At 36.9% G+C, this 16,527-nt stretch overlaps 1 protein-coding gene across 3 annotated transcripts in view; it reads left to right on the forward strand.

The window, feature by feature from the left end:
• The window catches only part of PBX3 (PBX homeobox 3), a 213,709-nt gene that overhangs the window by 157,393 nt on the left and 39,789 nt on the right, over positions 1–16,527 (forward strand). For all 3 annotated transcript variants that reach the window (XR_006607435.1, XM_004757308.3, XM_004757309.3), the window contains exons 3-4: positions 2,622–2,863; positions 14,017–14,207. Coding sequence is in view for 2 of the 3 variants with exons in the window: in XM_004757308.3 (XP_004757365.3) it covers positions 2,622–2,863; positions 14,017–14,207 (433 nt within the window). In the remaining variant the exon portion in view is untranslated. The remainder of the gene's footprint in view (positions 1–2,621; positions 2,864–14,016; positions 14,208–16,527) is intronic.

The following is a 16,527-nucleotide window of genomic DNA, read 5'->3' on the forward strand; positions in this document are numbered from 1 at the left end:
ATTTTAGAAACCAGATATTTCTATTCGAAGATCCATAATCATGACATTGCTTAGTAGAGAAAGAAGTTTGATTCACTTTCCCAACTGTAGGTATGAAAATGACTTCAGTATTGATAAACAGCCTTCTCAATGTTGCCTAATTACAAAGTGCTATAGTACTTTTCATCCAAACGAGTATGAACTTTTTGTCAAGGAGTAATTTTTCTGATGTGACTCGATGTACATAATTTATAAAATAAATGCAGAAAGATCATATTAAAACATTTTTTTCCTGTATTTGAGACAAAAGTGAAATGTTGATTTACTTGTGATTTTAGAAGAGATATTATTCATCACAAAGGGAAAATGGTATACCAGCTAAAAATACATACTTATTTTTATTTGTGTCCACTACTGTTGACTTTAACGGTTGCTTCCTGTTGGTGTGGTAGTATTGGTTTATATACCTATGAGCAATGTATAAAAGTGCCATGTCTTTGCATTTCTTCCTGATGAATTTCCTTCTTCTCTCTCCCTTATAGTCTGCTTCCTTGTGTTTTAAGTCACTGTACTGCCACACTTGTGCAGGGAAGTGTAATAATTTTGACTATGGATGTTGATCTACTATTAAAGAACCTCACCAAATAACCATAGGAAAAAGATCAGTATGTATAAATACGAGGGGGAAAACTGGAAACCTGGAGGGACCTTGAAGGTAGATTAAAAAAAGAAGCCCACGTCTCCAGGAGAATCACTAGTGTCTGTATAAATACAAAAGAGAAATAGTGAGCACACAAAAGTGTGAGCAAAAATTGAGTTGAAAAAGGAGAAACTTAAGGGCCTCCCGACAAATAATATAAAATGAACCCAAGCCCAGAGTGCAAGAGAAGAGGCTGGTCAGTGAGTCCTCACTGCATGCCAGATGCACAGAAAACGGTATGTGGAACTACAGGCATGTCGAGGACATGAGCTTTTGACATCTAACAAAGTGAATTAGAAGGGAAGAAAATTAAAGACGTTAAATTAAAAATGCCAGCATAACCAGTATTTACCAGATCTAGGAGAAATAGCAAATACATGTTTTTCTATTTTTAATTATCAGCAATGTTGACACTGATACTGCTTTTATCTTATTTAAGAGAGTTTCCTAACTTTCTGGTTCCCTAAATGAATTTATTGTCTTAGTATATTACAGTTTTCAGACCTTATTTATTTGCCTCTGAACAGGCAACAGATATAATTTTAAATTATTGTGAGTTAGTTTTATTACCCAGTTGAAATTATTCTGAAGTATATTTTTAAATGAAAGTGACAGCTTTAGAGTGTTTTGAGGGAGGAAATTAAAGTTGTGCATTTGCGTTAAGACAACCAAGAGCTCTGTCATGCTGTGGGTGTAATTCAGGACATCTAGGAATGAAATCTGTTCTTAAAAGAATTGATGGTAGTTTTAGGTTAGCATATAAAATCACGGAGCTGGTGCTCAGTTGAGTACTTGGCAGCTTATAGATGTTACTGTCATGTAAGTTACACTAGACACAAGAGTGTGCACCACTGTGGATAAACAACAACAGCCACAGACGAAAAAGGCAGAATCCAAACGCAGACATGCAAGATGCCAACTTCCCCGCCTCCCTCTTCCCCAGGATGCCTTGTAACTAGTGTGGGGAGCCTGCTTTTAAACAGATTTACAGAGGTTAATTGGGCTGGGATATTTTAGATTATGTTACACATTAATGAAAATGCTGATTTTGAGCTGTCATGACTCCAGTGCTTTTTATACCATGATAATTATTTTAAAACTTTGTCTTCTGTGTTGTTGAAAACATCTTGGCAGAAAGCCTATGTGACCTGATTAAACCTATGAATTGTCAGCTGTGATCTATAGTTCTCAGATGAGGTTGCTGACTGGGCATCACTTAGGAAGTTCTTGATTTAAAAGCAAAATTAGATTGAGACTACTGTTTGCCATTCCAGTGGTACATTTTTAATACTCTATTTAGGGTCCTGATTTCACAGTTTACAGGCAATTGGTTAACATATTCATTCACTAATATATATTTTTAAAGCATAGCTAATTACCTCATGATGTATGAATTTCTTCCTCCCCCTGAAATTACACAATGGAAACTCCCATCTAATCCTGTTTGTTTTCTAATTTTTGTATATAGTTTGTGAATCAGTTATTCTATGGGATTTGGGATTTCAAATTCTGTTTCTCCAGCCGTACAGAGAAGCAAAATAACTACCTTTAGATGTGTTTGTTTATGTCCTTGGGATTATTATTTTTTTTCCTTTCTCAAAATCCCCAATTTTTTAACCCCTTCTCATTTTATGCTTAAATCCTTGAAATTTGGGGAAGATTGATGTTCGTGTATTCTGAGAAGCCAGGGTTACCTTTTTCCAGGGATCCAATCTAGGATAAATTAAAAGGAGGTAATAATAGAAATTCTGGGATGCATGTAAATATTCTCTTGAAAAGAGTTTTCATACTTATGCTTATTGATGAATGTGAACAAAGAAATTCTCAGCATGAATCGTAGTACACTGATGTTGTTTGATCATTTTCTCAAATAAACAAAAATACTCACACGATTTGTCCTGTTTCTCGCTTCTTCTCTCTCTGTCTCTCTCTTCCCTTGAAGGTCTCAGCATCAGAGGAGCCCAGGAGGAGGACCCTCCCGATCCCCAGCTAATGAGACTGGACAATATGCTTTTGGCAGAAGGGGTTTCAGGTCCTGAGAAAGGTGGGGGATCGGCGGCAGCAGCTGCAGCCGCGGCAGCCTCTGGAGGTTCTTCAGATAACTCTATTGAACACTCAGATTACAGAGCCAAATTGACCCAGATCAGACAAATCTATCACACAGAACTGGAGAAATATGAACAGGTCAGCAGCCGCCACTCTCATAGTCCTGCACAAACCCTCTGTTGCTCTTCTATTAGACTGCGCTAACCGATTCTGAGGGCTGTGAGGGGTAGGTGTTAACACAAAGAGTGAAATAAATAAGGTCAATGCAAAAACCCAAGTGGATTGTTGGATTCATGAAATAAAGTCCCTTTGAGATTTCAGAGGTGAAGGGAAACCTATTTTGTCCCATCTACTTGTTCTAGTTTTATTCATTCCTCACATTCCTGTGCCCTTACTACCACGCCTGCAACCATCCTTCCCCTCTAACCTCGCTGCTTGGTGCCCTTCAAAGCTCTGGATAATTAACATTTACACACTGGCCTTGTTCATGAGTTCTAACAACTTTTAAAGGGAAGCACTGCACAGGGAGCTCTTCCTCTTGTGCTCTGAGCTCCAGAATCCTCCCAGGAATTAATTCTGATGGACTGTGCCAGACCGTAGGGGAGGGAGCTACTGGCACAAAATAAGCAGGTTCTGGCCTTTCTCTCAGAAGAGGAGACTCCTAGGATAATTATAGATACCTTGGAGCAGAGAATACTGGGCATTGTGTGCTAAATTCCTGAGTAGATAGGGGATATGGATTAAAAATGCTGTCCTCAGCAATTACCTCAAACATACTTCATTGAATCTAAGCTATCTTTAATTTTAAGCTGTGTCATTGTTTATGTACCACCAAGAAAAAAGTTAACACTACCCAACTGAACTGTAACATGCTGTTGACTGTAGTATGTTCCATACTTCACAAAGATGTTAAAAGGTGGGGAAAATAAGTCTTAGATTCAATGAAATCATGTAAAATGTTGGTAGTTCATTTTCAACTTATTTTTATTGTTAGTTTCAACCTAAAAACCTGTTTAGTTTGACAGATTTTTCACTAGCAGGTAATTTAAAAACAAACAAACAAACATTTTTATGGAAATATTTAAATGTACCCCCAAATAAAGAGAATATTATTACATTGACTTGGGTGAAATTGCCAAGCTTTAGGTCAAAAACAGTTGTGTACTGGCAGTTTTATAGAGCTCAGCGTACAATAAGGCACTGCCTAGACGCCCATCACCCAGATGCATAATATCAGTATTTTGCCAGTCTTATTTTGCTTGTTTCTCTCTCTTTCACACACACACACACACACACACACACACACACACACCTTGTTTTGGTTTTGGCGGGCTATTTTAAAGCAAGTCTTAAGCATCATATCGTTTCACTAGCAAATACTTCATTGCATAGCCAGACACTTCATGAAGTCCAAACACTTTAATGTGATGTGGGCATCCTGGCCAGTTTTATTACTGGTTTTTGTTCTTAGTTCCCTGCATAGTTTCAGTTGTATATGTTATTTTTTTCATTGCCTTCTCAAATATTCTGGATATGGTGGGATTAAGCAAATGTTGGACTCTGTTCCAGAGGTGAGTGTGTTTCGAGGGAGGGTAGAAAGTTTATGTAGCTTGATGTTAAAATCCAATATAAATTAATATTATAAGATATTGCTGCCTTTTTTTCATCCTGCATAGTACTTTCTGGAATCTCAAACTATATCTCTAGCCTCATTCGTAGGGATCATTTTCAGTGGAAGAAGTGCAAATAAGAATTTTGGAAAAATTATCTTATATATGTACACGTAAAAAATGGAGCTTTCTGATTTGACATATGAATAATTGAGAGTGAACAAAAGAAGTCTTGATTGAAAAAGTTGCCCTGAGCATAAACAGAAGAAAATGGTTCCAATTTGTAGTATAATCTTAATTGCACAACTTTATGTTAAATATATCTATACATACTTACTAAATAAATACCACTATTCACCTTGCATGGAAAGATCCATAGTATTAGGGGCGAAATGACCCGACTTTTTGGATAAAGAATTAAGGCAGTTCCCTTACTGTCTCCTACCAAGTTTCTTCATACCGGCTTCCTTTTTTCTCTCCCTTGCCCTGTTGGAAGTCAGGTGAGGCTGTCATCAATCAGTGTCACCAGGGGTTTTGTTTTGATTTATTTGGGATTGTTTTTGCTTTAAGAATACACACAGGTTCTTTGAAAGTTAATCTGTAGTATGTTCTTTTGGATTTTTTTGGATTCAATATATTCAGAAGTAATGAGTTTTAAAGTGTAATAATGAATCTTATTTCTCGATATATTCAGTAACCTAATAAAAACCACTTAAATATATATTTCCCTGCTCATTTTTTACACTCTCTGAAGGAAAAATACATCCATTTGATATTGCTATAGTTTTATGGACAAATTAATAGATGGAGTATGATGACTGGTTGGCTGATTAACAGAATTTCAGTTTACAGATTTCCTTCTGTAGGTTCTGAATTGTTTTAGAAACAGCATAGCAGCATTTAATTCACTTGAGTTTCTGTGGGGTTGGCTTTTATAGCTTTTCTCTCTGTAGTTCCTAAGTTATTTGATCAGTGAGTTTTGATATAAAATAGTCAATTGTTTTTTCCCAAGTCTTTGGGATACAAGTTGTGGGCTCTAACTGGGCTAGACCTTCCAGGGATACGCTTTGGAGCTACAAGGAGGGCTAAGCAGAACTAAGTGAGATGAAAGGGTGGCATTTCCAAGATAGGTGGCATTATAATTTCCATTTTATAGATGAGAAAATGAGACTCAGGTTGAAAGATTTGTCCAGTGTCACACATCTAGTTAGTGTCAGAATCAGGTATTGAAGTCAGTTTCTGACAATATGCCTTCCTTTTCCACTGAATTGTGCTGCTGCTTATATAGAATTGGAAAATAACTCAGTACATTCTGGTTTTCTCTCATTCGCTCATGTTGACTTGTGTTTAGAATGGGATCAGAGTAGAGAAGGAAAAAACAACTATTTTAATGACTTTCCAGAAAATTATACTTTTCCTCCTAAAAGTAAGCATGAGTATTCTGAGTGACAGAGCTTATTAATAATAGGAAGAACATACATGTTAAGGCAGTGGCTTCATCAGAAAATTGCGTTGAGTCTTTTACTGAAAGAAACAAATACTTTGGAATCTTAGAACTATTCACTCTACTGTGTTTTGCAGTGAAGCAGTAATGAAAATGTATCTGAAGCCTGTTTAGATTTAGATTGCCATAAAATTAACAAACACTACCACTGCAGTAAATTAAAGTACCTTATAAACACAGCCACATTTACAAAGCTAAGCAAACTAGAGAGCTATAGTTTGAGCAAAATTAAATCCAAGCTGCAAGGCTCAGTTTTATATGTGTGTTTTAGGAATGGTACGGTCTTTAAAATCCTGTCCTTTTTTTCCTCCAGAAAATGTCCTTTGATCTTGTGTCTTCATTACATAGGCTCGGATATAATGATTTTTGGTGATAACCATCTAAAGTCACTTACAAACACTTTTGAAATATAAGGCCTAGAATATAGAGTAGAATAAGGTTCTTGAATATTACTACCACCCAAAATGAATCAAAACTTCTTCACTTTTCAAAAAAAAAATTTATATTTCACTTTTCTTTTGTTGATCCTGACACCCAACAGGGATATATAATTTTCTGAAGTTTGCAGCAACTATCTTATACTTTGGGGTGTAATTTCTTTAGCTAGGAAAAAAACCCTGATTCCTTCTTTGTCTTTTTGTTGATTAGCTACAAGTTTTGAAGAATGCTTTTACTATACCTTTCAAATATGCTCTTAGGATTAAAGGTCCAACTATTAAAATAAGGGAATTCCTAATGAACTTGAACCAGGGGTCCTGGGAACCCCGTTTTTAACAATTCAAGGCCTTTTGACTTCCCCACCTCTCTACCAAAGGGAAATGGACACATCAGTTTTTGCAAATGAAATTTGACTTAGACATTTGTTCTCAGTTAAAAAGAAAAAGATATATCACGCCCTGTGCAGCTCTCCCACTTCGCTTGTACCAGAAGAAATGCTTGTACACAGGCAATTCACTCCATAATTTACAGCTGCTATAATAGAGATGACATATTGAAAGCTATCTACTATAATTATATTGAAATACATTTTTGCTGAAGGCAAAAGTGTTGTAAGGGTCCCAACCCTCCCCAAGCATCTGAGAACCTGCTTTCTGAGTTCACAGATGTCTTTTGAATTCACCTCAAATCAGGGGAAACATTGAGCCAAGCATGCACACCGAATGTATCCAAGACCAGTCAGGTACCATTTAGCTACTAGAGGACTTTCAGATTATAGGGAATTAATTATTGGGGAATGGAGAATGAATGTGGAATCTAAACCATCATGAAGGCATGTCCTTGTGCTTTTCGAGGATCTCAACATTTATGTGCTCAGATTTGCTGGTAAAATCCCATTTGCCTTTAAAGGAGTTTTATTTTTATGAGGTTAAAAAATGCTGATGTTATTACCTTAGAGGTTGTGTAGCCCCAAAATTCCTAATTCCATTTTTGCTATTTGTTCTTAAGAGTTAAGCAGGAAGGACAAAAGGGTCCAAGCTGACGGAAACTCTGTATTTCATTTTCCCAAGCAAGGCTTTGTCTTTCACTGCTTCCAAGGGAAGAGTTTTACTTCTTGTCAGCTTTCATGCTGGGTCTTTTCCTTGGCTGGAAAGAGTGTGTGAGTGTTCCCTTTTTTCCCTCCAAGTTTCTACTTTATTACTTCTACATACCAAATTTATCTTTGACCACACATTTGATTAATAAAATGAATTGTTTTATATTTGAATATTCTTTTGTTTTCAACTTCTGTCTGTATTATTCAGGCAGTAGGAAGGCATGATTATATTACTGTATTAAGTAATCAGAGTAGGGACTGTTTGCAGAATAGCTAACATATACAAAATATGAATTTCGTATAATTGCCATTTTCATCGTCAATAACTGCCATTTATTAGGTATTAATTCTGTTCTAGATTCTATGCAAAGAGCTTAAAATATATAATATACTCCTTACAAACCCTTCATGAGATAGTCCCCTAAATCATGCAATTAGGTAAGAGGTATTGAGATACAGTAGATATTTCGTCTTTGTGGCTATTCCTTACTCGTATTGGGCTCATTCTACTTGGTTTAGAAAAAATATCTTTAAATGTTGCCTTTTATTCTAAAACAAGAAGAATTTGTTACTTTAATAAGCATTCCATAAATACAAAATCTATGATAATGGACTAGAGTTACTTGCAAGGTTATAAAGACATCTAGAGAACAGATACATGCAAATTTGAGAGGCAATAACTTTTTTTTTTTTAAAGATTTTATTTATTTATTTGACAGAGAGAGATGGCAAGTAGGCAGAGAGTCAGGCAGAGAGAGAGAGGAGGAAGAGGGCTCCCTGCTGAGCAGAGAGCCCGATGCGGGCCTCGATCCCAGGACCCTGAGATCATGACCTGAGCCGAATGCAGAGTCTTAACCCACTGAGCTACCCAGCTGCCCTGAGAGGCAATAACTTTTAATGGAGATTTATTCTTTCTTTGACAAGTAGATTTTAGAATGGGGCATCATGATTGGTTGATTGCAGTCAGCTTCTCTAGATGGTTACAAAAGACCAATTCAGTTTTTAGATCTGATCACTGACCCAGTTTAAAGTTTCTTCTAAAATTAGTGCTTGCTTACTATCTGATTTTATATGTTTACATTCAGTGGTGTGAATTTACAGGCAAGGAAGGGGTTGTATTTTGAATTCACAATGAAAAAAAAAGCACCACCACAAAAGAAACGAAACTTCAACAAAGTCAAACAAACCTGGAAGTTTAGCAGACCTGAAAACTTTAATTTTGAGGATAAATGAAATGTGTACAGATAGTGAGGAGACAGTTTTACCAGCCAACAAATATCATTAAAATCATTATTATAAATCACGTATTTCACATCTTCAATTGGTTTTGGATTATTAAGGAGAAAGGAACAAATGGCAAGGAGAAATTCTCATAAATAAGAGCTGGTTGAAAATATTTTTTTCAGATGAAGCTTTTCATATTTTATGTTCATTGAACTATGTTATTGGTATGTGTGTTTTAAAACACAAAAATTCATCCTAGATAGTTTTCAACAGCTAGACCGAAAGAAAAAGAGGTTTCTGCCATTAGTTTAAATCAGAAAATTCAAGGAGTCAAAACTCTCATTTCCTGAATGTTCCGATTAAGCAAGGTGTTTCTATGTTTGTATCATGGACATTGATGACCAGAAAAATTTTAACTGATAATTTCACTTGGAAAAATAATAAGGCAATGAAAAATTTCTCCAATGTCTATTTCAATAGTATAGTCTTATAGGTATGACAGAGATTGTGATAAATGTTTAAAGCGAACCTCCCATATTAAAAATGGCATTGATGCTAGTATGTGGTTGGGTGGCCTTTCAGAACAACTCTGCGATCATTTGATCATTCTCATAGCATTTATATGTTTAAAAAATATATACCTTTTAAGGACTAGAAGATGAGGCAGTACTGTGCTCTGCTGTGAAACTGGTTACAGATGATTCTGTAAATGAGGCTGTAATTTACTTTCAGTGGTATAAAGGAAAAAAATCACTTTGCCTAAAGTGTATGCATCTTTCTTAAGGGTGTACCCAGATTTTAATTATCTAAATGTAAATACTTAACGAATTTTACTTAGAGTAATGAGCTAAAGTGCACACTACATAAATGAGATGTTCTAATTAATCATGTATGAACTACTGGTTTAAAGAAAAGCTATGTGAATTCTGTGAATGTTGGGCTATTGCCAAATTGCTAATCAGCATTTGCATTCATAGATGAGTTCACTTAATAAGTTGTGAGACATTCAGCAAATGTTTTAGGAAATTATGAGTTTTTAGATGCAGAAACTTTTTGCTTTTAACCCTTTTCCCCCTACATGCTTCCTAGAAACCATAGGGAAACATTATTTCTGGAGAGATTAAAATGCAGCTAGAGAAAAACTTGAGAGCTAACATCTCAGGTGTCATTCACGTAGGAGTTTTGGATTATTTATCATGTCGTACACCCTGTCAAAGATATATGTTACCATAATGTGTGAGCTAGGTTTTTAGGAATTTACAATGTTACATGTGCAAATTTAAAATGCTTCCTTCGTCCAATACAGTGATTCTCAAAAGTTTTGGGTCTTAAAACCTAGACTCATAAGTTATTAAAGACCCTTAAGAGCTTTTATTGGGTGGATTTTATCTGTCAACATTTATTATGAGAGAAATCAAAACAGAAAAATTGAAAGTACTTATTAATTAATCTTTAATAATAAATCATTATATGTTAACCTAAATAACATTTTTATAAAAACCTGTATTTCCCCCCAAACCTCAGCATCTATTGAGAATAATGATTCTGTTTTTACATTCTTGCCGAACTCTTTAATATTGGGTTCAGTAGAAGTCACCTGGATCTTACCCGTGCTTCTGCAGACAGTCTGCTCTCATGTGGTTGAAGTACACAAAGGGCTTCTGGATCTGACCTCGCACAGATATGGCATTGGAAAAGGCAGGAGTATATGGTAATAGCCTTTTCAGATAGCTATGGACTTTCTTCTTTGATATTACACCAAAACTTGACAAGTTGTAATTCCTTAAAAGTTAGTTATAATGTGGAGTTGAAACCATATCAGTTAAGTCTTTGTACTCTGTTTCTTTAAAGTCCATTGGTCTAATATGCACTTCGAATGGTGTCTTTGTAACATCATGCATTGATCATTTGGAAAATACTGGTTCACTGAGTTATGTCCATCTTCCAGTGTTGACACATTTCATTTTATGATACCAAAATATAGTTAAGAGTAGTAACACCAAGCTAATCAGAAAGTCGACTGGGAAACTGTGAAGCTCACAATGGTGGATGCAAGTTTTGCAAAATTCTAATTTTCACTTGAAAACTCAAATTTTGTTACGATACACACTACTTACTGTCAGCGCTTTGACTTGACATGGCAGACATACTTCATTTTTGAGAGAATATCGGCAAATACCCAAGTCTGAATAATTATAATTTGTTGGTTTTGCTTTTTGAAAAAATGGTGTTCTATGAAAAAAGCAGCTTTAGCTCACAACTGAAACAGTCGCACAAGTGCTTTTTCTCAAGATAACCAACCACTGATGTGCAGTAGAAGTGCTTTTTGTTTGTTTCCCATTTTGTCACACAAAATTTTACAGATGTAGTGAAGGGTTGAGATGTAATAAAATGAAGAATTTCTCTTGCTTCACCAAGGACATTCGTAAATGAAACTGTCTTTTTTGTGTGTGTTTGTGTGAATGCATGGTGGGGAAGAATTGAGAAAGAAACATCAAAGATTACTTAGGATGTGGTTTCCCAGAGTTTTTCTTAGCACTTGAGTCTGCAAGATGCCGTAGAGCTGTGCTATCCAGTCTGGTGGCCACTAGCCATGGGGAGTAATTGAGCGCTTGAAATCGGGCTTTTTTTTTTTTTTTTTTTTTTAAGATTTTATTTACTTATTTGATAGATGGAGATCACAAGTAGGCAGAGAAGCAGGCAGAGAGAGAGGATGAAGTAGGCTCCCCACTGAATAGAGAGCCTGATGCGGGGCTCAATCCCAGGACCCTGGGATCATGACCTGAGCCGAAGGCAGAAGCTTCAGCCCACTGAGCCACCCAGGAACCCCGAAATCTGGCTAGTTTGAACTGAGATGTGCAAATGTCCCAGATTAGAAAGTGTGCCCCCCTAAATAACATAATATTCTTCATTAGCCATGTTTTTAAAATACTGAATATGTGTTGAAATGTTAATAGTTTTCATATAGTGGGTTAAATAAATATATTTTTAAAATTAATTTCACCTGATTCTTTTTATTTTTTTAATGTGGCTGCTGGAGTTTTTTTTTTTTTTTTTTTTTAATTTCATATGTGGCTTGCAGTATATTTCTTTTGGGTAGCACTGCTCTAGAGAAAAGAGATTTTTGTATCCTAATTTATCTGGGGAAAGTTGGCTTTCCCATTCCCCCTTAAAGATTTATTCTGCATATTGCCATATTAGTCTTGAGGAGTCTTGCAAAAACAAACAGACAAAAATCTTTGAAAATTTTGGTTAACTCAGCATTTTCCAAACATACTGTACTTTTGGACCATCTATTGACATTCTCTGGAACTAGCTATAGAAGCACATACTTTCTGATCCCTGTGTGGGGACAGGGTGCTGGTCTAGGTTTCTTCATTTTATCACAGAGAAAACAGTGTGAGAATTTGTCAAATTACAGAATTTTGAAATTATATGAACATCTCTTTAGAGAAAGTGCAAGAAAAAAATATGTACAAATATTTCTTGGCAGGATGACCACTTATATTCAGTTTGGCCTAAGGTAGGGTAAGTAGTTTATTGGGGGACAATCTTAAGCTTATTTTTATTTTGGTTTCCTTAAAGGTAGAAAGAACTTAAGATTTTAGAGCTTCACAGTCCTTTAACATTTTACTGCGTAATAACCTAGGACAATAATTCTTAGCCTTTTTTAGTTATTAACTGGAATCTGAAAAGAAAGCAAAACTCCCCAGATTGTCCCTTCAGGTGTTACATATCTGCATACAGCTTGAATAAGATTTCAGGGAGTCATAGACATTCTAAACTTATCCATGGCTGCAAGTGGAGAATTCTTCACATATGGTGCAGGGATAACATACTTACAGATACTAATCAACATTACTCTTGAACTGTAATACAACTGACCAGTCAGTTGATGCTTATTGGATGCCTACTGTCTGTCTCTACTGCACAGTTCTACACTCTGAAGATTCCTGTTAAGTGTAACACAGGGTCGCTACTCGCTTAAATTGCTTAAGACTTAAAACATATGGGGGAGAGAAAAAAGCACCCTTTAACTGATAAGCAAGATTCATTTTACCTCACTTAGAAATATGTATAGGAAAGCTCCGTAAAGCTTAGAGTAACTGAAACACCCAGTGTAGTTACTTGAAAGGTTAGTTCTCTAATGAGCAGTTAGAAAAACCATCATGTGCTGTATGTGAGCAATGTTCAGGATATCTGTAGGGAAGTGGACATTATTACAGCTTCAAACTATGTCTTGCCGTGATCAATGATTGTTCTGTCTGCTCGCCCTACCAGGGGCATCTGTGCAATAAGATTCAGAATCTCTCTGTCTTGCCTTTTTAATGAAAATGCCAGAAGATGTTCTTTTTATCCAAGGGTATAGACTGGTGCTTTATTTACCAAAGCAGTAGTAAATTTCAGCATAGGCCCCATTACTTGGTTTTATCGATTTAAAACAATACAGGTGAACTGAAAGAGGGGTTGAGGGTTGTTAACTTAAAAGTTTGAGACCCAAGTCTGATCCTTGTTTTCCTGCTGCACCTGCCCTGAAGAGTAAAGCAGCTTTACTCATCTTCCACGGCTGGCTCATATCTACCGATAAGGCCCACACCAAAGCCAAATTATTCCAGGACAGTGGCTTCCTTGTCATCCAAGGCCCTTGATGTCCTTCCATGGACCTGAATCCCTCTTCTTCTCTACATTCTCTCTCATCCTCTGAACTTGCTACCTATCATTATCTCCAGGGTTTTTCTTGTGCCTAGCATTCTTCCTAATGTCCACCTTTATCCACCTTTCAAAAGTCGTACCCATTCTTCGAAGCCCAAATGTCACTCTGCCATGAAGCCTGATGATTTCTCTGCCTCCAGATGAGAATACTCCCTCCTTGGAACTTAGGAAACCCTTAATCCTATCTTCCAGTGACACTGCACAGACTGCTTGCTTGAGAATTATTTTCTTATATATATTTTATCGTACTAAAGACCAAGTGCACATCTTGCTCATTTCTCTCTACCTTCATAGCATCGGGAAGAGTTTGCCCTTCATTAAACATTTGCTGAATATATGTAAAATCCCAGAGAAAAACAGGAGGTGCTTAGTATTGACAATTCATATTTATTCATAGGAGTTGGTAGAGTGTGTCCTCCAGTGGGAAAACCTCATTTTGGGACTGGGAAAAGGGTGGACGGAAGGACAGTCGAGGGCTCTGCCTCCTTTGCATGTTGGGCCATTCGTAGTTTCAGAATTCTCGCTGCCGCATCTGACTATCCCCGCCATTTGACAAATGTCTTAGCTTTCATTCCACCCCCGCCCCCCCCACCGCATAATACCATTGGCAATTGCAAATGAAGTGGAAATTTAGATGTTAATGTTTGGGTATGATACTATAAAATACCAGATTCCTAAGGAGTGACTTTTTTTCCCCCCTTTACAGGCATGTAATGAATTCACTACACATGTGATGAACCTTCTCCGAGAGCAGAGTAGAACACGTCCCATTTCCCCAAAAGAGATTGAAAGAATGGTGGGCATCATCCATCGAAAATTTAGTTCCATTCAGATGCAGCTCAAACAAAGCACTTGTGAAGCAGTTATGATTTTAAGATCAAGGTTCCTTGATGCCAGGTATGTGAGGCCACGAATCTGTTGCATGGCTTTTTTCCTTTCCCCCTTTCACTCCTTGTATATTATTTTCTGTAAAACTGGCCAGTTGGTCCTAGAGTCTTCTTTAATTTGGCTAAGAGCTCTTCTCTACAATGGATAGGTGATTCACCTCCTGGTGCCGGTGCTGTGAGGCCTCTTCTTATCTGGGAGGGGTTCTCCTATTGGCTACCATTTTGGTGACTCAGAAAAGAGGATTACTGCTGCTACTAAGGACTTAGGAAGAGGTAGCCTTTAATTCTGATGCTAAAAAGTATTTTTAAGGATAATTTTCAGTATGTAACTCTGTTTTAACCAAGCTTTGCTTTCTAAGATTCTCAGTGTTACATTACCTGTGCCTATTACAAGACAATGCTTGGAGACACTGATACTCCCAAGAAGGAAATGTGTTGTAGTTAATAGCAATGACCGCAAAACCCCCAAATACTGTTTTTAACAAATCAAGGAAGAAAGCTTATCAGTTTCTTCCATAAAGATGAAAATTTCCCTTTTATCTGAAACTTTCACCAAGTTTTGCAGGAGTTGATCAATCACTCTATGGTGCGTCGCACCTACTAGATGACGTAGCAGAATTGTCAGCCTCCTAGGGTATGCTGCCTCTGAGGGGAAGCCTCTTGGACATTGCTGAAGCTTGTGATCGGTCTTCAGCTTTTGAAAGGAGTTTCTGTTTTGTTTTGCTTTCTCTCCCTTGCAATCTCACAGAGGTGGTAATTATTATCCAACTTTTACAATATTGAAGAAAATAACTAAGTTAGCTTCTCAACTGGAAAACAAGGTGTGTGGGACAGTGTTCATGCTGGAGCTCGCTCTTAGAGAACGGAGAATCGTATGCCACCTAACTGTACAACCATTCTCCTAGCTAAGGAAAGCCCTGTATCACTTCTGGTTCCTTCTTCTTCCATACTGAATCAGTTACCAGAACTCACCAGTGCTTGGTTTTCAGCCTTGCCCATATTAGCTCTTTCTTTCCGTGCTCACACTGACTCAGTCCATCCTTTTGTACCTGGCCTCAAACAGTTCCCTCCTGTGTCTCCCTGTCTCCAGTCTCAGCCCCTTTCTTACCTATCCTTCCCACCGCCCTGGCGTGTCCCTGTGATACCCCAATTGCTTTGCTTAAAAACCACAGTAGCTTTTCAGTGCTGGATAACTCACATACACACTACTTAACCTAGCATTTAAGGCCTTATGTGACCTGTTCCTGCCTGAATTGCTTTTTCATTATTAAGATTCTTTGAAGTTTTATTCTGTTTTTTTCCAATTTAAAGAATCCCAAGCCCACTTTGGAAAATTGGGTAATCTATAGAATAGAAAAATGAAAGGTTAAAGAACATTACATTTTTGCTACATAAGGAAAGAAAATTACTGAAAATGCTCTAGGATATTTCCTTCTGGTTTAGGGGCTTTAAAAAAATGTTCTGGTGATGGTGCAATATGCCTGATTTGGCTTGCATTTTAAAAAATTTACTGTGAATAAACAAACATTTTTATATAGTATAAGCTCTAATTTTAAACATTTTAATGGTTGAAGTCTACCAAATGGATATATGATAAATAATTTACCTAGCTCTTCCTGCATTTTTGATCATTTAAGTTGTCCCTTTATTTCCATTATGGTTTCTTTCTTCTTCTTCTTTTTTTTAAGATTTTATTTATTTATTTGTCAGAGAGAGAGAGAGCAAGAGCGAGCACAGGCAGAGTGGCAGGGAGAGCCAGAGGGAGAAGCAGGCTCCCTGCGGAGCAAGGAGCTCGATGTGGGACTCGATCCCAGGACACTGGGATCATGACCTGAGCCGAAGGCAGCTGCTTAACCAACTGAGCCACCCAGGCGTCCCGGTTTCTTTCTTCTTTACTTCTCTCCTTTCTTCCTTCCTTCTACAAGTATTTACCTATGCTGAAGATTTTAAAAGTAAGCAAGATAGGTTAACATATTTGACGCAGTTGAACTTACAGTCTACTTGGCAAAACAGACACTCAATAAGTAAACAAATATGGACATACCTCAGAGATATTGCAGGCTTGGTTATAGACCACCGCAGTGAAGTGAGTATCACAATAAAGTGAATCAAATGAATATTTTGGCTTCTTAGCCCCTAAGTTATGTTTATACTGTACTATAGTCTGTTAAGTGTGCCATAGCATTATATCTAAAATAAAATGTACATGCCTTAATTAAAAAATACTTTATTGCTTAAAAAAAAAAATGCTAACCATCATCTGAGCTTCCAGCAAGTTATAATCTTTTTGATGGTGGAGGGTCTTGTCTCAGTGTTGATGCTGCTGACCG

This window comes from Mustela putorius, unplaced genomic scaffold (genome assembly GCF_011764305.1).
Source record: "Mustela putorius furo isolate JIRA1106 unplaced genomic scaffold, ASM1176430v1.1 tig00000596_pilon_pilon_pilon, whole genome shotgun sequence".
Taxonomy (NCBI): Eukaryota; Metazoa; Chordata; class Mammalia; order Carnivora; family Mustelidae; genus Mustela; species Mustela putorius.